General features: G+C 44.5%; 1 protein-coding gene across 2 annotated transcripts in view; it reads left to right on the top strand.

The window, feature by feature from the left end:
• LOC138165204 (spermatogenesis-associated protein 6-like) overlaps positions 1-24,162 on the top strand; it is a 117,855-nt gene that overhangs the window by 45,204 nt on the left and 48,489 nt on the right. For both annotated transcript variants that reach the window (XM_069093326.1, XM_069093325.1), the window contains exons 7-9: positions 2,185-2,487; positions 8,226-8,313; positions 21,338-21,378. In XM_069093326.1, the coding sequence (XP_068949427.1) occupies positions 2,185-2,487; positions 8,226-8,313; positions 21,338-21,378 (432 nt within the window). The remainder of the gene's footprint in view (positions 1-2,184; positions 2,488-8,225; positions 8,314-21,337; positions 21,379-24,162) is intronic.

Here is a 24,162-nt window from a genome sequence, read left to right on the forward strand (position 1 = left end):
CTGAACCCAGGTCCTCCTGACTCCAGGGCCGGTGCTCTATTCACTGTGCCACCTAGCCACCCATCTGCTTCCCTTCCTTTGACATATCTCATGCCCCTTTCTGGTTTGCCCCCTACCCGCTTCCCACTTCTGGTATTTTTTTGGGTAAAAGCAGTTGTTGTGGGTATCTGACAATTTGATTCAATTTAATCAAATGTGATTGGAATAAAAGCTTGCTACTCAGTGGGAGGTGATGGGGAGGACTCCTTTCTTAGGAATTGGCTGGTAGTTGCCGAGAGGAGGAGGAGGAGAAGGAAAAAGTGGAAGATCTTCTCCATTGTCATCCTACCTTGTGTAGCTAGCAGGCTGCCCCAAAGAAAGACTAAGTTAAGGGAGCCCATGCCTAGAACTTCAAGGTTTGGAAAGGGCTTTCTTCACAATATCTCAGTAAGGTAGGGAACAACAGAAAAGCTGAAAGCGGCCTTGGGGATGATTTGGTCCAAAGGCTTCTCATAGAAGAAGAGATTTTAGCTGAAGCTTGAAGGAAGCCAGGATGCAGAGATGAGAGAGGGAGCATTCCTGGCAGGGGGCACAGCCAGAGAAAAGGCACAGAGGCTGGAGATAAGGGTCTCAAACTGTTTGAGGAACAGCTAGGAGGCTGGCATCACTGGACTGAAGAGTGTATGGTAGAGAGTGAGGTGCCAGAAGGTTGCCAAGGTAGGAGGAGGCCAGGCTGAGGAGGGCAGATAGCATTCTGTATGCCATGCTGGAGAGGGTAGGGTGCCACTAGAGGAAGTACATGGTCAGACCTGTGCTTTAGGAAGGTCGCTTTGACAGCTGAGTGTCTGTGACACCAAGTAGCATTGGCATCAGGAGCTTTCCAAGTATCATCTTGTTTTATGGAGGTGGGTGTTACTATTGTCATCCCAGTTTAACTGAGGCACAGAGAGGGTCTAGGAATTATCTGAGACTGGATTTGAACTCAGGTCTTCCTGATTCCAGAGGAGCTCTTACAGTGAAGGGGAACAGAAAAGGATTGCCAAAGGCTTTGGCAGCTGAACCAAGTCTGGAAGGACAGAGGATCCTGAGGGGCAGAGGAGAGGAAGGAGCATCTAGGCCATGGGGGCCAGCTAGAACCAGGGCACAGAGTCCCAGGTGGAATGTCTGGTTTGAGGAGCAGTGAGAGGCTCTGGAATTGCTCAGATCTTCAGTGCAGCCCAAACAAGGCTTATTAGACGCTCCTTCAGGCCGACCTCTGGGCTTTGGGGTTTGAAGGGCCCTGGCACCTTATGGGACGACAGAGGAAAGTGCTTTGTAAACCTTGAAGGGCGACAATGTCAGACTAGGATCCAGGTTCAGCTGACTCAGATGAAGTGAAGCCTTGACATGGACTCTCATAAATGCCTTGCTTTTCTTTCCTCTGAGGATCCTTCTCCATCCTGTGGTCCATGAGAATGGATTCCTAAAGGGAGAAGTGACCGAATTTGGTCCAGCTCCTCTATGCAGGGACCTATACTCCGTGCTGGTAGCTCAGAGATGGAAAAAAAACAACAGTCCCTGCCCTCAGGGATCTCACAGTCTAGAGCTGGGGCTCTTAACTTTTTTGGTGCCAGGGATCCTTTGGTAGTCTGGGGAAACCTCTGGATCCCTTCTCAGAGTGCATGTTTTTAAAGATAATTGAAGAAAATGCTAAATTTTAGAAAGAGGCTAGTGAAAATAAAATAAACATGGGTTTTATTTCCCACCCAAATTCACAGACTCCCCGAAATCTACCTACAGTCCCAGGTTAAGAACCCCTTATCTAATGGGAGCGAGGTGGAGAAAAATAAGATTTCCAGGAAGCCACAAACAAAGAACCTTGAACGAGCCCTGATGTCCCCCATGGCTCTAGGCTTACCAGGGCTTTGTTAGTGGTATGACCAGAAAGAAAGACTTGAGTCTGGATCTTGAGATCATGAGACCCTGCGTCTTAGGGAGGTCCCCCCGACCAGGCTGGCTGCAGGCATGTGAACTTGGCCGTTTGAGTATCTCTCAGGTTCCTTGTCAAGTCCAGCAATGGCTGTGTTCTGCCTCAGTTCCCCAGTAGTTGAATAACAAGGCAAAACTACAAAGAGGGAAGGGATGCCCTCTCCCACTTCTTGCACCTTGGGCTTTCTTTGCCATTCTCCATCACCATCACAAGTTGACCTCCATTTTGTTTTTCAGGTTCAAGATAAAACATCATACCATGCCACCCCTCTTGAAAGGAGCTATGGTCGGATGCAAATCAGAGGGCCAACAAGATTGTCCAAGAAGAAGTCCAGGTCCCCTGAGAGACACAAGTATTGTACCAACCCAAGAAACTATGAGCAACCCACCATCTCGTCCAAGTCCCACTCCCCATCCCCGTACACCAAGAGACGGATGTGTGAGCTGTCAGAAGACACTAGGCGGCGGTTGGCCCATCTCAACCTGGGACCCTATGAGTTCAAAAAGGACACTGACAAACCTCCATTTGTCATCAGACATGTATGTGTCCTCTGCAAAACGTTCCCCACCTGTGTCCTTCTCTGAAATGCTGTTCCTAAGCTGCTTTGACCCCCTAGTTAACAAGAATATATCTTCTGCTCCAATCCCATGTGCCCTATACCCAGCCATCTTTAGTGTAAGGTCATTAGAGCAAGCTCATCTTCTGCCCTTGGTAAATGGCAGAGCTAGTGATGCCATACTTAGATCCTTTCTGTCCACTCCTTTTCTCTTGGCACAGAAAGCCACCTAACCCATCTTTGGAGTAATGACATTAGTGTTCATAGGGGCTGAGAAGGACAGGGAAGGGGTACTAAGGGCTCCTTAGGAAAGGATCATGAAAAGTGAGTTGTCTCGGACAGGCTCTGAAGGAATAATGGGCCTTGGAAACAGTGAATCTAGGTGTATAGGAGGACCTTGAGGAAGGCACCTGGAGAAGGAGAGGGTGCCTCCCAGCAGCCCAGCAGTAGGTCATGCTAACATTGCTATTTCCGTTCCGGTTCCCTCGAGTGATCTGGGAGCTCTTCCAGACATCAGACCTCAGGGGGCCTCTTGAAAACTTCCACCCACTGCTCCCAGTTCTGTCCTCCAGAAGATGTCTCATTGCTTTTGTGCTCTTTGAAGTACTTGAAGGCCATTAGGTCTCCTGTTTCCCCTTTGTATTCTCTAGGCTAAGCCTAGAGCTCCCGGTCCCGGTGAAGATGGATGTGAATCCCAGTCTGGCCCCCTAAGTGTCCATCCTCTCCTGGCTCTCTCCTGTGAAACCCTCTAGAGCCCCTTCTTGCCCTCAGTTTGTGGTATGAGGCCACTCTGTGAGCTCTGCTTACCCCAAAGTTTATCACAGTATATATGTTCATCCCTTTTATCCATTACTAATACATGGTCAAGGGCTAATCTTAGAAACTTGATTACATTTAAAGTGTATTTATTAAGAGAAAGAGTGAAGTGTAGTGGATGGAAGTGCTGAGTTTAAAGTCAGGAACACTTCCATTAAGCTCCCCAGGGCCTCAGCTGACTCTGACTTGTCTCCCAAAGTCCCTGGGGGTATTGGGTTCATGGAATCCCTGACCCAAAATAAGGGAATCGGCTCCTTTTGCTTCTCCTTGTGGCTCTGGGGCTGGGAAAGATGTGACGTGTAGAGAAGACGGGGCCCCTCTTGTGGAGGGATGATGACATGAAGGAAGGCCCGAGAGGGCTACTCCACCAGGACTGCCCTCTGAGGCTGCTAATGATCTGCTATTACTGAGTCTGCCCACCTTCTCTCAATTCTCATCCTTCCTGCCCTCTCAGAAGCCTTTGACGCTGTTGGTCTTTCTTTTTCCCTTGATGCTTTCTTTGCTTCGGGCTTCCTTGATGCCCCCTCTCCTGAATCTCCTCCTAGCTCTTTGATTGTTCAGACAGGTAGGTCTTCCTCTAGCTCTTGGCTCCTAATGGTGGGTGTCCTCCAAGGCTCTGTCTGGGCCCTCTTCTCTTTGTCCTCTATGCTGTTTCACCTGGGAACCTGATTATGTTCATGATTCTCAGACTTGTTTATCCAGCCCTACCTTCTCTTCTGACCTCCAACTGCCTATTGGACATCTTAAATTGGGTGTCACATAGACATCTTAGATTCAGCGTATCCAAAAATGGAAGTCATTAATGTCTCCCCCAGACTCACCCTGTTACTGTCAAGGGTACTGCCATTCCTCCAATCACTCAGTTCAAAGCCTAGGGGTCATCCTCCAGCCTTCATTCTCTCTCCCTTTCCTAGATCCAATCTCTTGCCAAGACCTATTTTACCTTCTCATTAGCTCTCATCTGTGCCTGCTTCTTTCTTCTGTTGTTACCACCGTCCAGGTGCAGGCCCTTAACACCTCATGCCTGGATCATTGCTGTTGCCTGCTGGGGTCTCCCTGCCTCCCTGCCCTGCCGCAAGTATCTTTACCCCATTCTAGCTTCCACTCAGCTGTCAAATTCATTTTCTTTAAGTGCAAGTCTAGCCAGGTGCCCTTCCCCATTCAGTCAACTCCAACTGTCTCATCTCACTGCTAGAATCAAATACAAAAATCCTTTGTTATTAAAATCCCTTTATAACCCACTCTCCCTAACTTTCCAGTCTTCATTATTTCTGCCCTCTCCCCCTAGTATTCTGGGATCTGGCTTTTCCTCTGACAAGACACTGTGCCCTGATTCTGGCCATTTTCACTGACTGCCCCCTTATTTGCAATTCTCTCTTTGCCCATATCAGCCACCTGTCTTCCTTGACTTCTTCAAGTCTCAGCTTGAGATCTGCCTTCCCATTTGACCTGAATCTTAGGGCTTTCTGTTGGAGATTATCTTTAGTTTAATTTAGATAGATAGACAGACAGACAGACAGACAGATAGATAGATAGTAGATGTGGTTGTTCTCATGTTGTCTCCTCCTTTCTAGTGTGAGTTCCTTGAGAGCAGGGATGACTTTTTTGTCTTCCATTGTATCCCCAGCACTTAGCACTGTACCTGACATGTAGGTGCTTAATAAATGCTTCTTGACTTGGGAGAACTAGGTCTTGAGACTGAGTCTTCTGACTCCAAATCCAAGGCTCTATCACCTCATCATTGCAAGCGTGACCTTTAGCATATACAGGAAACAGGAGAATCTGACCAACTTCATGATTTTCTAAACTCAAATTTAAGTCCTTTTCCCATGAAAGCAGAATTCATTTAAATGATCTTGATTGCAGTCCCAGTTCCTGGAATTGTTGAGGAGCAGCAGTGTTCTTCCGGGTGAAGTTTCAAGGTGCCTGCCTTCTTTGGGATCAGTGAAGCCTTGGATGGCAGTTAGTCATTTACATCTCACCTTTTCCTCATCTTCATGTTGGCAGGTCACTCTTTACCTCATACTGGTGCTGTCAAAACCCAGAACTCCTTCCCTGATGTCCTCTTCCTCTCTACATCTTGAGGACAGCCACCGCACTGCTGGTTCTAGTAGCCCTTGACTATTCTTGTCTCTCTGTCTTCATCTCAGCTGCTCATCCTCCCTTTGCCTAGTCCTGGTTTTGTGCAAAGGCTCTTAAAGCATAAACTTCCCCATCTAAAATGCTAATGAGTGATTCTGGCCTCCTCTGTTGCACTGGCCCCATCTCTGTAAAATGTCCATGGTGGTATTTGGCTGCCTCCCTGACTGGCAGGCACTTTTAAAATGTCTTTAGCTTTAATGGCTGTCCACAGTTGGGCATTTTGTGTCTGGCGTTAAATTGCAAATAGAGATCATACTCAAATCTAACTTTTAATTGGAAGGAATAGAGGCACATTTAATTAAAATGTCTGAGTGGGGGAAGATAATAATCAGAATTACTTTTGGCTAAGTGTTAGCCACCTAAATATTATTCAGGGAAATAGGGCTTTTAAAGTGCCTTTGCTTTAATATTCTCTAATTTTTCACTTTGTTGCTTGACATGAACTGATTTTAATATAGCTCAGTACAAGCAGTTTTAAAAAATTATTTTTACCCAACCCATTTTTCTTTTTAACTTGCTTGGATAATAATATAATCATGCCCAATACATGTAACAAATATTCGTCTAAATATTCATGGACAAATATTCATCTTACATTGTAGTTCACAGTTGACTAAATTTAGATATGTTATCACATTTGAACCTTTACTGGTCTTATGAAGGTATTTTTTTTATGTTGAGTGTGTAGGGCTTTCCTACACATCTTCATGATAGTAGTAATAACTCACATTTCCCTAGTGCTTAAGGCACACTGAGGGCTTTCTCAATGGCCACTCAGCCACTCAGCATTGGTGGGGACGAGAATTGACATTCATCACTTTAAAGTTTGCAAAGTGCTTTAAATAACTCTGTAAAATGAGGGGCTTATGCTGGGTGACATCTTGGATACCCAAATCTCCTTGGAGCCTCACATTAGCCCTGTGAGGTAGGGCTGATGGACATTGTGAGTCCCACTTTACAGATGAGAAAACTGCAGCTCAAGACTGAAGTGTAGGGGTTCCTCTGAGCTAACAAGCATCAGAGAGGGAACTCCCAAGTCCCACACTGCCCATGCTGCCATGGGTAATCTGTGAATTAGGACCCTCATGGCCAAGAGGAGAAAACTACACACAGTGAAGTCTGACCCTCTGACCCCAGAGTTATCATTCTTTAGGCCCCCTCAGAGCCTGCTAGGGAGAAGGGCTTTTGCCTTCAGCTTCCAGGCAGCATGTTTTAGTGGAGAGGAAGCCAGGCCTGGGGTCAGGGAGACCTGGGCTGGCATCCTGGCTCCAGTACTTTCTGGCCGTGTTATTAGCAGAGATGTATCTCTGCTCTGCAAATGGGGCTATAATTCTCGAACCCCCTACATCTCTGGTGGTTGTGAAGAAGAGGCACTGCTCACCTTAACGTGTGGTAGGAATGGAAGTTCTGTCCAGAGGAGACTCTGGGCTCAGACGGTGAAGGGCAGGGATCACTCTAGCCAGAGCTTGTGAGCTGAGGGGAAGAGCCCAGGGGGTGACCTGATACAATTTCTTAGCCTTTAATGAAGTTCCCATTACCCCCAGCCTTGCTTGTCCTCATAATTTTGTGCCTGGGCTTCCATCGGCTTCGTTCTCCAACCCCGTGATTCCTTCTAGCAGATGCTGGTTTACTTCTTCAATCAGCTTGGATTTTCATTGCCATACTTTTTTTTTTTTTTAAACAACAAGAAAAGCAAAGAGAGCCAGAGGGGAGTCCTGGCCAGGGATAGGGGACAGCATTGAACAGGGGATGTGTACGCAACTTGATCCATTGCAGTCCCAGCAGCCCCGGGCCATTCTGCTGGCGGGAACCAGCCCAGAAGACCCTGGTCCACTGGGACTCCAAGGGGCACCCTAGGTGGTTCTAAAAACTTTGTTATTGGTAGCTGTTGTTATTTATATCACCATCAGAATTCATCCCAGTATCTCCTGCCTCCTCCCAGAGAGCCATCTCATATAATGAGTTTAATATTTTTAAGGAAAAAATTAGCAAAACAAATTAGTACATGGGAAAAGTCTGGAAATAGATGCAGAATTCCATGCCCATGAACCTCTCAGCTCATCAGAGGAGTCAGGTGGGAATGTCTTCTCTACCTGTTCTGAGGGCCAGGCTTTTCTCTTATTATGAATAACATTCTTACATCCTTTCATATGGTTGTTAATAGTTAACCTTTGATCATTTATCAGAGGATGACATTTTATCATTTGTGAGTGTATAAATTAGTTTTGTCTGTATATTTTGGATACCAACTATTATCTGAGAAATTTGATAAAAAGATTTCTCCCCCATGTTTAACTGCTTCCCTCATCATTAGCTGCATTGATTTTGTTTGTTTAGAATCTTTTCAATTGTACGTAATTACTGTTACATATATTCATTTGTAATTGTCTATTTCTCTTGTTTTGTAAAGAATCTATTCTCATACCTGTGGCAGTCACATGATTTTCTTTTTTAATGTTTATGACATTATCTTTAATATTAAGATCACATGTCTAGTTCTGTTCATTGTGGAAGATGATCTCTGGTGCTAATCCCAGCCTAGTTTCTGCCTGACTGCTTCCCAGTGGTTTCCCCCCAGCATTCAGGGAGCTCTTTTTTGTGAAATTCATGTTTCCTGCTGCTCTGTCTGTGCTCCTGACTCTCCCGTGCCTGGACTGCCCTGTTAATGTTCCTGTCTGCCTTCAGCCAAGGCCAGATGGCTTTGATGGCCGCTGTCGTACTGTTTCTCACACGATTCTAAGCTCTGGATTCTGTTCCCTCTAGGCTGACCTCCCACGCCCCAAGCCTGAAGTTCTTCTTGGGCCCAATGGCAGAGAATCTTCAAGTGAGGCATGCTGCAAGCTGCATGATGGTGAGCAGGGGCTTGTGTGTGCCTGGGCAAGCCCTTTCTGTTGGGGGGACGGGGAAAAGGGTTATGTTTGCCCAGGCCACGGTCACACACCTAGGAGGCCAGACCAGGCAACAAGTATCTGTTAAGTGCCCGCTATATGAAAGGTCATTAGCAAAACGGTATCTTCCTAAAGTCCAGCACTGACCATCATACCGCATTGTATCCCTAGTCCTTCCTGTAGCTGCCTGGTTCCTTCCTCTTCTGTGCCCTAGCCCTGGAGGACCAGTGTTTCTGTGCCACATGTGCTAATGTCTCCAGTGCATTTACCATGTGGGCCAATCTTGTGGGAGGAACAAAGAGCCAAGGTCAGAAGCCAATGGGTATCTTCTCAAGCACCCTCTCTGTGCATAGGATAGTAATACCCGCCACTACCACCCTGCCTCTGTAGCTTAGAAAGTCCTTGCCTCGCCACCAGTTGAGGGGGAAGGTCCTTCGACTTTGAATATCCTTGTTGAATAGGGTGCCTACAATCACAGCAGTCAGAGGTGGAAGGGAGAGTTGAGCCAACTCCCTGTAATATAATATCAAGCAAAGGCAACTTCCCAGGTTCAAAATACCAGCATAGGCGCTCTCTATTTTATTCAGTAACAAACCCAGAACAGAGAAGATCAAAACATGACATCATTCCAAATACAGCATTTACTAAGTGTGATTAAATCATCTCCAAGGCCTACCCCACCCCAGGACTTTCCAATCATTCAATCAATTACAAAGTCTCTGTTCCAAATACTTCTCCACCCCTAGGCTATACCTTAATTAAGTCCACCACAAAGCCCCTCTTCTCAAATGGAGATTAGTTTCCAAACATAAGTAAAATACATTCATTTGCTCAACCATAGAACACAAAAAGGTCAAAAGTTCCCCACCCCTGGGTCACAATTGAATCTACCCCAGAGTTACATCAAGTTTAAACACAGCACTTAATACCCAAATGGAGGTCTTTTCTTCATCTTGACACGAGGCAAGTTCTCAGCAATCTTAGTTCCTGGAGAGACAAGGCTTAGCAAGGCCATAAGATACATTGCCAGTCCCTTCATGAATTTATCCTCTGTCTGTAGAACAGCCCTAGAACCCCTGAACACATTAGCAAAGCCCTCTCCCAGGATTTCTGTAAACATACAACAAGAAAATCCTTCTTCAGGGCTTCTGAACCAACAGAAAGGCTCCCAGACCCCTGCAACAACAGTACTGTCCCTCACCAGTGGACAGTATTCACTCTCTGTCTGCAGGACAGTCTCAGGCCTTCTTAACCAAATGCCAGGTTCCAGGACTTCTTCAACAGGACAGTCTTTCACCAGTGGACAAATCTGGCAAAATAACATCAAAACAGATAGACAAAGTACCAGCAAAACAGCCATGTCTCCTCAGTCCTTGGCAGCTCAGGGGGCAGGTCTCAAAAGTCCAGGGCAATTCAAAGCGGCCACCAGCAATCCTCTTAGTCTCTCTCTCTCTCCACGAGGTGCTGCTTCCAAAAAAAGATCTTCCGCCTCTCTCCAGTGTCTCTCCAAATCTACGTCACCAGCTCCTCCCACTTCAGGACTTTCTTTTCACATCAACAAGCCCATCCCACAGGTGGGATTAACAAACTCTGGGTTTTAATACAATCAATTTGAAAACCAAGCCAATACAGGGGAATCTTTAATTGCCATTACTATCACACTCCCTCATTTTATGAATGTCAAAAACAAACCAGACATCTTGTCTAGTCACTTTGGTAGTCAGCAGGGGAATCAGTGGCACGCCTTGAGCTCACACCTTGTCATTGGCTGCTAGTTGGCCTCATCAGGCACTCTACCTTCAGTGTGTCCTCAGGTGACATGTAGTGCAGTTGGGACAACCCCTTCATCAATGCTCTGTCTTAGGAACTGTGGTCCAATAACTTTGTCTCTCCCACCCTTTACTGCCGTTGGCCCCAGGACCACAACAACAAGAAAAATTCACTGTGTTTCTAAGCCTTTCCTGCTAGATGGGACCTGCCAGAGCTTGCCATATGTCAAGAAGTGAGGGTCACACAGATCACCCTATAGTATTGAAGGAGGTGGGAGGATTGGTGGGGGGTGAATATTTCTCATCAATTAATGCATGAATTTCATTGGAAAGTGTGTGTGTGTTCATCTGAAATTGCAACTCTTATCTTTAGTGAACTCACTGGGGACTTTATATCTCATCAGCTATGCCAGCCAAGTAGAAGCATGGGCAGGTCCTGGGAAAGCTCTGAATTGGGTCTCAGCCACAGATTGTACCTGCTTCCTTAGGGACAACCTAGCTGGTTTCAGAGAGGCTCATTACCACATTCTGGGTCAAAGAGAAATATAAGTGATAAATGGCCCAAAGTCCTCTTTCATGTCTATTGCAGTGGAAGAAAAGTGGTTAAGAACGATGCTACAGTATTTAGACCATTGACAGCGTTAACAGAAGCTTTGTTCAGGGACCAATGAGTAGCATACTCCTGGAGGAACTGACTCATACCAGCCTTGACATTCACACCATCAATGAAGGCAAAACCAGAAGGGATTTATAGGGTAATAGAAGGACAGTTCTTGTCCTGGGGAAAACATGAAAAAGTCTGTTGATGGAACGGTTCTGCTTCGCATCCGGAACAACAGGAAACATAATTTCATGGGATACTTGGTTAGCCTGGTCTCTTTGACCTTTCCTGTTTTCTTACACCTTACTCCAACACACATCTTTGCTCCAAGGTCACTGACTTCCTGGCTTTTCCTTAGACAAGACACTCTGTCTCCCAACTCTGGGTATTTTTACTGACTGTCCCTATGCCAGGAATGTTCTCTGCCCCTGACTTCCCTAACTTCCTTCAAGTGAAGCCATTACATTAGCTCCATTAATAGTGGTGCATTCTGCTGTTGTTTTCTTCGGTTTATGCTGGCTGTAGCTGTTTGTGCAGTGATGTTTGTGTTTTGTCCCCCATTAGACTGGGAGCTCCTTGAGGGCAAGGGCTGACATTTTCCTTTCTTATTTTCTTCAGCACTTAACACGGTGCCGGGTGCATAGTAGGCGCTTAATAAATGCTTAGGGACTGACCAAAAGCTCCTTTGTTTTAATGCTGCTTCTCCAGTGATGGTGGGAGGAGAGCCTTTGAAAAGAGTGCAAAGTTAGTAAATGCTCAGGTGTGTTATGGCTTCCATGCATGTGAGCTTTCCAGGACTGTTGGAAGAACAGAACTATTATCTGTACGAAGGCAACCAAAAGGAAGTGGCCATGACATCCAAGCTGGGCTCCAGCGTCCACTTGGAGAGGTAACAAAAAGGCATTGGTGAAGCTGGGCTTGTCATGCTTTTGTGGATATCAGAAATCCACTTGTCCTGATTGAGCACCATGCTGGGCCTGAGAATAAAGAGAGTAATGAAACGGACAGAGTAAAATGTGGTTTTCTCCACAATAGTCTCCAGTGAAGGGCCTCTAGTCCACGGCACATTAGGATGGTGTGAAGGAGTTGGACTTCTTTAGCTTGTAGGAGAAGAATTGAGGATGGAGAAAGGACATGAGAGTTTGAGGGACTGGGCTGTGTTTGGCCCAAGAGGGCAGAGTCAGGAGCAATGGGTTCAGGTTGCTAAGAAGCCAAGAGAGCTGTCCCAAAGGGGAATAAGCTTCCTCAAGAGGTGGGGGCTTTTAGGCTGAGGCTGGACATCCGCTGGATGGGAGAGATGTGGCAGAGGAAGATGGGGTGAAGAAGCATGAGGATCTGGGCAATACTGCCAGAATAGCATTCATGAGAAATTTGATCAGTTTGAATTCCACTGTTCGTGACTTGTTAAGACCACTGGGAAAATAATTGCCATCTAGGTACCAATCTGTTGCAGAGGATGAAGAGATGTAGACACTCTATGAAGAACTCAGTGAAGTCTTCCAAATCAAATGAACATATTTTGGTACTCGGTGATTTTAATGAAAATGTGGGAATAGGTAAGGAGGCAAAAATAAGTTGGAAAATACAGCTCAGGAGAGAGGAAGGAGAAAGGCTAAACTTTTGTTAGCAAAATATAATTTCTGAATATCACAAATGTCTTCTTTGGGAAGTCAGTGGACATGGCACCAAGTAACATCTTCCAAAAGAGAGTTGGAGGATTTCTGGGAACTAAGATGGAGGAGTAAGCAGTGAATCTCTGTAACTCTCCCATATTCACCTCCAAACAACTATAAACTAGTGCCCTAAAACAAATCATGGAACAGCAGAACTGGCAAAAAAGATGGGGTAAAACAGTCTTTAGCCCAAGAAACTTGGAAGATTGGCAGGAAAGGTCTGTCTCATTCCAGTGAAAGGAAGCACAGTCCAGGACAGGAGGCATCACAGCAAGCCAGTGGTAAGCCCTGCCTCAGCAAACCACTGGGAGGTCCTCAGCCCTGCATGGTGGAGCAAGCAAGCGCCAGCACCAGAAACGCGCCCCCCCCCCCCCAAGCCTCAGCATAGCCAGGGCAATGGAGACTCTGGCTACAGGAACCTCCACATGCTCTATCATAGCCCTGGGAAGTGATGAAATGCCCCACCAACCCTCAGCACATGCCAGGCACCAGTACTAGGGCACTCATTCAGCACTCCAACCACCCCCCACCCTACTGCCTCAGCACAGCACCAGACACGAGGGTCCCCCATGGGCCCAGGACAACATTAGCGTACCACCAGGTAAACAGCTAGGGCCTGTAGCCCCTAACACAAGAAGCCTCAGACAGTGCCCTTTCCACCCCAGGAGGAGAGCTCAAATTTAAAAGAAAGGATAAAGGCCAACAAAAGATAAGCAAACAGCAACAAAAGAATCTGGCCATAGGAAGTTATTATAGTGACAGGGAAGATTCAGAAACAAATTCAGAGGAGGACAATAAAGCCCCAAACAAAAACAAGAAGTGGTCTTAGGCCTTAAAGAAATCATGGAAGAGCTCAAAGGGAAGCTTTATAATGATATAAGAAAGGAAAAGAAAAATTAGAGAAAGAAATGCAAATAATGCAAGTGAATTATCAAAAAAGAGTCAGTAGCTTGGAGAAAGAAAACAGCTGCTTTAAAAGTAGAATTGACCAAATGGAAAAGGAAGTATAAAAGTTAATTGAGGAAAACAAGTTCTTAAAATTTAGAACTGGGCAAGTGAAAGCTAATGAGTCTGATCAAGAATCAAATTCAAAAGAATGAAAAAATTGAAGAAAATATAAAATACCTCATTGGACAAACAACTGACCTGGAAGATAAATCCCGGAAAGACAATGTCAGAAGCATTGGCCTACCTGAAAGCCATAATCAAAAGGAGGACCTGAACAGCATCTTTCAAGAAATTATCAAGAAAAACTGCCCCATTATTCTGGAGCCACAGGGCAAACTAAAAATTGAAAGAATCCACCAATCACCTCAGGAAGGAGATCCCAAAATAAAAACTCCAAGGAACTTTATAGCCAAATTTCAGAACTATCAGATCAAGAAAAAAATCCTGCAAGTGACCAGAAAGAAAAAATTCAGATATTGGGGGGCTACAATCAGGATTACACAGGACTTAGCAACTATAAAGTTAAATGATCAAAGGTAATGGAACGTGATATTTCTGGAAGGCAAAGGAGCTAGGACTGCAACCAAGAATCACCTACCTGGAGAAATTAAGCTGTACTTCAAAGGAAAAAAAAATGGTCATTCAATGACATAGAAGGATTTCAAGCTTTCATAAAGAGAAGACCAGAATTGAACCAAAAATCAAGACCTAAAAGAAGCCTAAAAAGTAAAAAGGGAAAAGAAAACATAAGGGATTCAATGGAGCTGATGATGATACTTGTAATTCTTAAAAAATTTTACTATAGTATAGCTAGAAGGAATGTACATAGAAGGGAAGGGTATAAGGCAAATGTGAGGGAATGACAAAAATAAGGGATGAGAAATAGGAGTACGCTGAGTGCAGAAGGAAGGAGGGTTACAATAGGGCAAATTATTTCAGATGAAGAGGCATGAAAACTGATTACAGTGGAGGGAAAGAGGGGAGGTTGAGTGATGAACATCACTTGATCCTTACTGTCATCAGTGTTGGCCCAAAGAGGAAATAACATACACATTGAGTTGAGTATAGACATTGGTCTTACCTGACTGGAAAGTAGGAGAGGAGGAGATTAAGCTCTGACAGAAGAGAGGAGGCCAACTAGGGGAGGTGGAGGACAGAAGCAAAACAGTGCTGAGGAGGGAAAGGGGGAAAGGAGAGAGAGGGCAAACAGGAGGAAAAATAGGATGGAGGGAAATGCACAGTAATCCTAACTGTGCATGGGAATAAGTTGAACTCTACCGCAAAACAGAAATAGATAGCAGAGTGGATCAAAATGCAGAATCCTACAATATGTTATTTATAACAAACACATTTAAAGCAAAGAGACATACAGAGGGTAAAGGTAAGGGGCTGTAAAGAGTAAAGGTAAGCCAAATCTGTTATGTTTCAGCTGAAATAAAACAAAGGCAGGGGTAGCAATCCTGATCTCATACAAAGTAAAAGCAAAAACAGACCTAATTATTAGAGATAAGGAAGAAAACTATATCTTGCTAAAAGGTACCATAGACAATGAAGTAATATCAATACTAAACATATATACACCAAGAGGTATAGCATCCAAATTCTTAAAGGAGAAGTTACATAAGTTACAGGAAGAAATAGCAAAACTGTACTAGAAGGGGCCCTCAACTGTCCCCTTTCAGAACTTGATAAATACAACAACAAAAAAAAATAAACAAGAAAGAAACTAAGGAGGTGAATAGAATATTAGAAAAGTCAGATATTACAGACCTTTGGAGAAAATTGAATAACCTCAGAAAGGAATATACCTTTTCTTCAGCGGCACATGGTACCTACACAAAAATTACTTTTAGGGCATAAAAATCTCAAAAACAGGTATAGAAAGGGAGAAATGCTAGATTTATTCTTTTTAGATCATAATGCAATAAAAATTACATGCAACAAAAGGCAGTGGAAAGATGGATTAAAAATTTACCTAAAAGAAACCTAAAGAATTAGTGGGTTGTAGAACAAATCATAGAAAGACTCATTTCATTAAAGAGAGTGACAACAATGACACAACATCTGGAAATTTGTGGGGTGCAGCCAGAACAGTACTTGGGAAAATTTTATTTCTTTAAATTCTTACATCAACAAAATAGAGAAAGAGCAGATCAATTAATTGAGCATGCAACTAAAAAAAAAAAACTAGAAAAATCCCCAGTTGAGTACCAAATTGGAAATTCTGTAAACCAAAGGTAAGATTAATAAAATTGAAAGTAAAAAAAAAACCCAAAACAAATTATTGAACTAATAAAGAAAACTAGGAGCTGGCTTTATGAAAAAGCCAGTAAGATAGATAAATAAGCCACTGGTTAATTTGATTTTTTAAAAAAGAAAGAAGACAAAATATCCAGTATCAAAACTGAAAAGGGTGAAATCACCAGCAATGAAGAAGAAATTAAAGCAATCAATTAGGAAACATTTTACCCAATTATATACCAATAAATCTGACAATCTGAGTGAAATCAATGAATATTTATGAAATTATAAATTAACTAGATTAACAGATTGGGAAATAGAATGCCTAAATAACCCTGTCTTAGAAAAAGAAATTGAGCAAGCCATTAATGAACTCCCTAAGAAAAAAATCTTAAGGGCCAGATGGGTTAACAAGAGAATTCTATCAAACATTTAAAGAATAATTAATTCCAATACTATATAAACTATTTGGAAAAATTGGCAAATCCTTTTATGACACAAATATGGTGCTGATACTTAAGCCAGGAAAAGTTAAAACATAAAGAAAATTATAGGCCAATTTCCCTAACGAATATCAATGCAAAAATTTTGAACAAAATACTAGCAGGGTGCTTACTGTAATATTTCACAAGGATTATGTACTGTGACCATGTGGGATTTATATCATGAATGCAGGGTTGGTTCAGTATTAGGAAAACTATCAATATAATTGACCATATAAATAACAAAACCAACAGAAATAGTATGATTATCTCAACAGATACTGAAAAAGCTTTTGACAAAATACAACACCCATTTCTATTAAAAACACTAGAGAGCATTCCTTAGAGGAAGAGTGTCACATTATTATGGTTCCCATTTTACTGATAGAGAAGCATTGGGGGAGATACTGTCATGAAGAAAGATCTGTGCAGGGCCCTGGCTCTAGCTTTCTTTTCCCTGAAGAGGCTTCTGTGCAGGGCAGGTGGGATTTCCTCTTGTGAGACGCCAGCTCTGTCCCCGACTTCCGGAAGGCTTCTTGATGCAGAGCAGGTATTCAAACCCATTCCTTGGTGAATGGTGCCCATGAGCTCCCCTTGGTCAGTGTGGGAGAGAGCAGATGTGACGATGGAGCTCCATGTGGACCTGCTTCCCCTTCCATGCTAAGACCTAATATATTCACCAGTCTTGATGGGAGCAAGTGCATTTTGGAGTCAAAGGTCTGGATTTGGAGTCAGACCTAAATTCAAATCCTGCCTCAGATGCTTAGTAGCTTACAACCCTGGGCAAGTCCCGTGACCTCTCCCTGCCAATTTCCTCATCTGTAAAATGAAGATAATAGTATCATCTGCCTCTGAGGATTGGTGAGAAAACGTTGCCCAAACCTTAAAACACTGTAGAGGCAGCGAGTGCTGGAGACTGCTGGACCTCAGGCACTGATGAGCTGGGAGACCCTGGAAGAATCATTTAGCTACTGTCTGCTTCATTTTCCTCCCTGTAAAGAGGAAATCACAGTAGCCCCGTCCTCCCAAGGCTGTCGTTAGGATCTCAGATGATGTTTGTAAAGTGCTTTGGGAACCTAACGCTCTGTAGAAATACAAATAACAATACTAGTAGTAGTAGTATTACTCATATTTATGCGTTTTATATCATTACAATATATAATGTTTACATCATTTTGTATTTTTATGTTTCTACAACAACATATTTAAATGTAGCATTTCTATAAATGAGAATAATAGTTTATTATTCCTGGCTCCATCTTTGGCTTGTTTCCCTCTGGTGAAGGGGTTTCATCCCTCTGTCCTTGACCACGTCTACATGCAAGCTTACTGGGCTTACTGTTCTAAGGGTGAACAGAGTTTTCCTTGAGTATTTAGAGATCCTTAGAATAAAGGGACAAAGTTAAGCCTTGTAAGTAACAGTTTAGATGGTTTCAGCTGAGGAGAGACTGTTGTCTTTGCTACTAGCCTCCAGTGATTCAGAGATATTATCCCATGAGATTTCTCAGTGAGGAAGGCCCAGCGCTGCATCATGTAGAGGTAATGAGAAGTCTTGTAACTTCTTTCCTGGCCTGTCCTTGTGTCTTCATTTCTTTATAGCTGTAGGCTGAGTATAGGTCGCATTTCTTCATTTTTATCATGTATTTTTTTGGGCCTTGTTACTAACCATTGTTAAGAGTGCAGTGATTTGGTGAGGAACTGTTAGCAGTATGGAGAGGAAAGATTGCTTCTGCCCACTCTTTTCTGTTTTTCTAGGGTCAGCTAAGTGGTGTTGTGGATAGTCCTGGGCCTGGAGTCAGGAAGACCCATTTTCCTGAGCTCAAATCTGGCCTCAGACACTAGCTGGGTGACCCTGGCCAGGTCACTTCACCCTGTTTGCCTTAGTTTCCTTATCTGTAAAAGGAGCTAGAGAAGGAAATGCCAAACCGCTCCAGTATCTCTGCCAAGAAAACCCCAAACTGGGTCACAGAGAATTGGACACGACTAAGATGACTGGACACCACCACCACCACCAAACCCATCCTCCAAGCTTGAGCTTCACCTTCTCTATGAAACCTGCCCTGATCCCCCATCCTCTCAGTCTGGGCCCAGCAGTTGACTTTTTGATATCTGAGGATCAGCCTAACTCAGCTAGACAGAGCTGGCCACCAACAAGTGTGCCTTCCAGGGATACTGTTCTGGAGGCTGCCTGCTGAGACCCAGGAGTGTTGGGGCCCAGACTCTGGAAGGAGGCCCTCCCTCACCGCTGCCTGGCCCTTTGGTTTGTGCTGGCAAATGGGGAAGTGGGGTACAGCGCTCAACTTAGAGTCACCATCCATGTGTAGAGCTGGCTGGCGGCTAACTTTGGGAGAGTTAGGACCCACTCTGAGCAGTGGTGTTAAAACATTCCTACAGCCAAGAACTGATATCCCTTGATTGGAATAGCTCACATTTACAGTCTTTTAAAAAAGTTTACAAAACACTTTCCTCAAAACAACCCTGGAAGGCAGGTAATATAAATGTTGTTAACCTAAGAATTCTACACTTCCAGCCCAAATGGCCACCTCAGATGACCACATAACTCCCTTATACCTTCTCTAGCAAAACCCTGATGCCTTCACCATCCTGAATAATGATCAAGAAATCCAATGAGGAATCTTAGGGAATGACTTTTTTCTATTCTAGAACTATACAAAAACTCAGCCAGAAGCTGACAGGCAGTAGGGAAGGAAATCCTCTAGCAAAACCAGCACCAGTGAAGGGTAGCCTCCCAGCACAAGCAGAGATGGACGGGGGACAGGTGTAGTCTGCAAGGCTTTGTGTCCCAGGCAGCAAGAGAGGGCAGCTACCTTGGATAGGAACCTTGGAAGACCTAGGGCCCAGCAATGGTCAGTGAGTGCCTCCTTCCTCAGACCAGGACAGGCCTAGGGTCTCTGAGGTTCCTAACACCCTATATGCAAATACCAGAGAAGGCCCTGATGATCCAATGCCTTGAGACTCAGAGGGAAAGTGAGGCAGCCCCTGGTGGAAAAGTTCCACACAAGAACCCAGGGGACCTAAAATGTGCTTGGGCCTGAGTACTGCACCCTCCCCCCCCAGAAGTTCTGCAAAAATGCAGCAGGGAATCTAGTCACGTCAGGAACTAAAGCTGGAGAGATAAATAAATAAAATACTGTGTAGTATAAAAAACACTGGAAAACCCAGAGAGCCCAAAGAAAGAAACAGACTCAAAGGAAAATTTGTATTTCCCACAACAAGACTCCCTAGGATAACATTTTTGAAAAAGGGGGTCAGGGAACCTAAACTTGATTGCTTGCCCCAAAGGGGGGGGGGGGGGGGACAGGGAGAGGGAGAAAATTTGAAACTCAAGGGATTGTGGAACTGAATCTTGTAAACTAAGAGTAAACAAACAAATGGATAAAGACAAAAAAATGTGGTCTGCAGACCCTTCAGGGAGTCTGAGAGGGCAAAACAATTTTTGTGGTAATACTAAGATGTTGTCATTCTAAGCTAAGCACTGGTAGCACAAATGTTAAAAATATAGACAGCACCTGCCCTCACGGAGCTTACATTCAAATATGGAAGACAAGACAAATAAGGAGAGATGACCAAGGAAGGACATTTTGTTCTGGGGAAGTGGAAGGGGGTTTAGGGGAGGAGGTGAGAGTGGAAAACACTGAGTGGCTAATTGGACAGGCTGTGAAGCTGAAGTGTGGCCTGGTGTCTGGGGTGGGGCTGTACACACTGTGGCCCGATTTGGGCCCAGTCAGTCTTGTGGGGCTAGACTCTAGGGCCAGAGCTCCAAAGACAAGTGGATTGACTTCCCCTGGGCTTGGGACATGAATTCTGGAAGGTCTAGGGATATAGGCCCGGGTGTCCTATCCTGTGTGGAGAGAGCTGGCTTGGGTAGATACTGGCTGGATGAGACTTGAGAGTGAAGCTGGGTTTTCTGTGTTTTAAACACACCAGGTTCTCTAGTTAGTGTCAAAACATTGGCCTACTCACAATGGAGAGTGATCACAACCAGCCCAAAGGCCAGGGGGTGGTGATCAACTTAGGGAGAGCTCAGGGTTACAGGTGGCAGCCATCTCCTCATCTCACATTAAGTTGGATTCATAATGCTTTGGGCATAATTCTCATAGTTGCCTCTCCCCCCAGTTTCTCCTCTTTCCCTTCTGAATCTCAGAATTGGAGAAACTTCCAAAAGACATCTAGGCCAATCTGTGTATCTTCTCTGCAGCATTCCCCAGAATAGCCATCCAGACAGTCATAAAATGGCAGACTATGAAGACTATTCAACAGCATCTAACACACACATATAAAGTATGCATAGCACGATACTGGATGCTGGGAAAGACACAGAGTTAGATAAGACCTAGCCCCTCATAAGCTACTTTCATAGAGTTTATAGTCTGGTAAAGGAAAAGACCCAAATGTAGCTAATTATCATATATTATATCACTTGGTAAGTATGTTAAAAATTACAGAAAAGTGTGCAGTGGGAGGGCTGTGGGAGAAGCTGTTACTAACCCTTCCAAAGGAGGGAATCAGAGAAGGCTTTGGAGGAGGTGGGTGTTAATGGCTAAGGAGAAATTCAGTAGATAGGAGATGGGTGGGCAGGGCATTCCTGGTCCAGGGATGGTTTGTATGTATTCTAACTCCCTCACTTTAAGATGAGGAAAATAAAGAGAAGTGACTTGTCTGTGGTCCCTCAGCTAGTAAAAGGGGGTGCGGATAGGATAAGCACCTACTGTGTGCTAGCACTGTGCTAAGCACTGTGGATACAAATTAAGGCAAAACCAGCCCCAGCCCTCAAGGAGCTCACAGTGTGTTGGGGGAGACAACATGCAAACAGCTTAGATAGAAACAAGCTACAGAGAGAGGAAACTGGAGATAATGGACAGAGGGAAAGTCCTAGAATTAAGAGCAGAGAAGTTCTTACAGAGAGGCAGGATTTTGGCTGAAGAAAGCCCTAGAGGGCAGATGGCAGAGAGAGGAGGAGAGTATTCCAGGCATGGGGGTCTCAAACCCACGTCTTCCCAGGCCACATCTTGGGCTGTTTCCCCCAGTGACATGTAACTGCTCATCAAATCATTTCTGTCTGGGATGGGTTTGATTTCTGTACCATTTCATCATCCTGAGAAGTACAGAGCTCTTTTGAATTTTGAATTAGAAGTGACTGAATGTTCTAATAATATGACAGTAAAGATAACAGCTGAAGCAAGACTACTGATCTTTTCTTTATGTTATCAAATATTTTTTAATTTTAATTCTTTTGTAACTTCCTTTTTCAGATCATGCTCATCTCGGCAACTACCGATCCAAGGAATATAAGGTGTGTAGAAAAGGTCAGAGAAGATAGGATAAAAGTTGTGTCTGTTCTGAGGGAGGGTGTGAATGTGTGACTCCATCACATAAAATACATACCTAACATGAAGGTGGCCAATAATGGAAAGCTAGAGAGGCTGTTTGTGACCCTGTGATTCTGCTCCTGTCCTCAGGCAGGGTGGTGACAGCTGTCAGGAACTACAGCAGCAAGCACCCTAGCATACCCAGGATGGCTGCTAGTATAGGTTCTTTGATCTGCTTTTCTAAAGGAAAGCAACCCAAAAGAGGTTAACGATCTTACTTTAATCAAAGATACATAAACCATTTACTGAGTTCAGGGGGAAAAGTCAGCACCCCAAACTTCAGAAAATACAAACAGAAATTACAAGCAGACAAAAAATACAGAGAAAGTAATACAATTCAACAGACCAACAGACAGGGCTTCTAGCTGTCTGACCATCACATACCTCCATAGTTAGTTACCAGAGAGAGAAGCACCAGCATCTGTGTTTTCAAAGCCAGGGGCTCAATGGCTGCCTAGACTCTCATCTAGCCTAATCACACAACTCTCCCCAAAGTGAGCCCCAAAGCCAAACCTGGCATCAGGGTATATATAGGCTTCTCCTGGGTCAGAGACCATCACAACCCTCAGGACCCACTGCCTAATCACAAAGTAACAATGTGTGGGTGTCCCTGAAAAACAAGCCAGCTTCTCTTGTGGGCTCTGCTCATCCTTCAGCAAACTCCTCCCCCCACAGGCTCTGTGTGACCACAGTCAGCCTCTTAGGGGCAGAGTATATTTTCAAATCAGGGAAGGTCCTCAAATTCCCTTAGGCTTATTAAGGGGCAGGGAAGATCTTCAAATTCCCATTCCCATTCCAGGGACATTTCTCAGTTCTTAGGGGCCTCTCTCCAGGTCCCTCTGATTACTGGTCATGTCTTTGTGTGATTGGCAGCAGTGATGGCAGCTCAGCAGCTATTACATATTTTCTTTCTGTTTTAGCTTTTTGTTCTGCCTCTGCTGAAATGGAACCTTCTCAAATACAAGCAACATATTTTTTTTTTCATTAGGGGAAAGGGGAAAGAAAAAGAATGAGCTTTTATATAGTGCCTGCTATGTGCCAGGCACTGTGCCAAGCCCTTTACCAATATCATCTCATTTGATCCTCACAATAACCCTGCATGGCAGGTGTTATTATTGTTATCCCAGTTTTACAGTCAAGAAAACTGAGGCAAACTGAGTTTAGGTGGCTTGTCCAGAGTCACATAGCTAGTAAATTTCTGAGACCAAATTTGAACTCAGGTCTTCTGACCTCAGGCCTAGCCTGCCTCTTTCCAACTACACCAACTAGCTACAACTTCATTCATTCATTCTAGAAGTATTTACTGATCACTCAATTCTTCTTATTCTCATTATTATTGACCCTCTAGTATGGAAGTAAATGCTGGCCTAAGCAGACCAGAGAAGTGCTGAAGAATCACATGGCCAGGGCTAGTTAGGGAAGGCCTTCTCAGAGAAGTATAACTTGAGTTAGGCCCTGAGGGATAGCCAGAGAGAAGGGAGCAGCATCTCCCTAAAAGCTTGGGATTGACAATGTACATGGTGTGTTCAGAGAATGGTCAGCCTGCAGTGTAGAGTGTTGGCTGGGGCATAAAGGAACCATGCTTTCCTTTCTACATGAAGTCACTGAACTTTACTCAGCCTTGGAAGGGGCTGGACTGGATGATATCTTTGTGGGAAACTCCCTCCTCATTCAGGCAGCTTTTCCCATTGTGGGACAGTTCTGCTTGGTAGGAAGGTCTTTCTTATGGTGCTGAAATTTATGGCATTTTTTAATCACATAAAAAGGTTAGTAAGTCACTATGCAGAGATACCTGTGGATTGGCCTAGAACAGGACAGAGGCATGGGGTGCTAGGGAGACGGCCTAGTGAATCTAGAAAAGGAGACAGAGGAGGTGAGGTCAGCTGGGTGGGAGCAGGGTGACAGGCAGTTCAGAGAGAAGAAGGAAAGGATGACTGTCTGTATCATATGGTGCAAAGGTCCAGAAGGAGGAGACCAGGAAGAGGCCAGCCTATGAGGGTGCAGCAGGAGGAGGGCAAGTGGGACCAGGATGACCCCTCAGGGAAAGTAGAGACTGGCGAGCGTTTTGTTAGGAGGAACGAAGGAGGGGAGTGTGATCGTAGGCCACAGGAAAGAACCATGGATGAGGGGACATTGACTGTTAGAGCACAGTGGGGGGATGCTTTGGAAGCAGTCTGACATAGGAGGTCGGGGAATGGGATCATGGACAGACAGACGTCAGAGCCTTGGTGAGGAAAAAGGCACCTTCGTCATTTGTGAGGAGAGAGGGGGAATGAGGAAGCTCATGGAGGATGTCCATGAGTGGGGAGTTGGGGTGATGTGGCCCAGGAGAGGTGAGAGGAAGTGTTGAACAGCCAATGGGGGAGGAATAGAGACTTGGGGGAAGGAGGCGAAGCTGAATAGCCAATCATTTTAAGTTGTCTTAATGCAAATTCCTTTCTTGAAAATGTTAAGGAGCCAAAGGGAGGCTCTGTTCAGCATTTGATTATAATATAGGCTCTTTTCCCAGGACAATTCCACTTTTCTTTAGCAGTGGGCCTGGCATATATGTAGGGATTACTCAGTCAGTGTGAATTCACTTGAATTGATTCTCACCAACAAGAAAGAACTAGTCGCTGTTCTTCTTTCCAAGGAGGGCGCACTCTGTGCCTAGAGCAGGGGCCTAGAAGATGGAGTCTGTGGAGACCAAAGGTGGAGGGGGTGAGTTA

This window comes from Petaurus breviceps, unplaced genomic scaffold (assembly GCF_028583685.1).
Source record: "Petaurus breviceps papuanus isolate PSGF00001 unplaced genomic scaffold, PetGlider_PUasm1.0 208, whole genome shotgun sequence".
Lineage (NCBI taxonomy): Eukaryota > Metazoa > Chordata > Mammalia > Diprotodontia > Petauridae > Petaurus > Petaurus breviceps.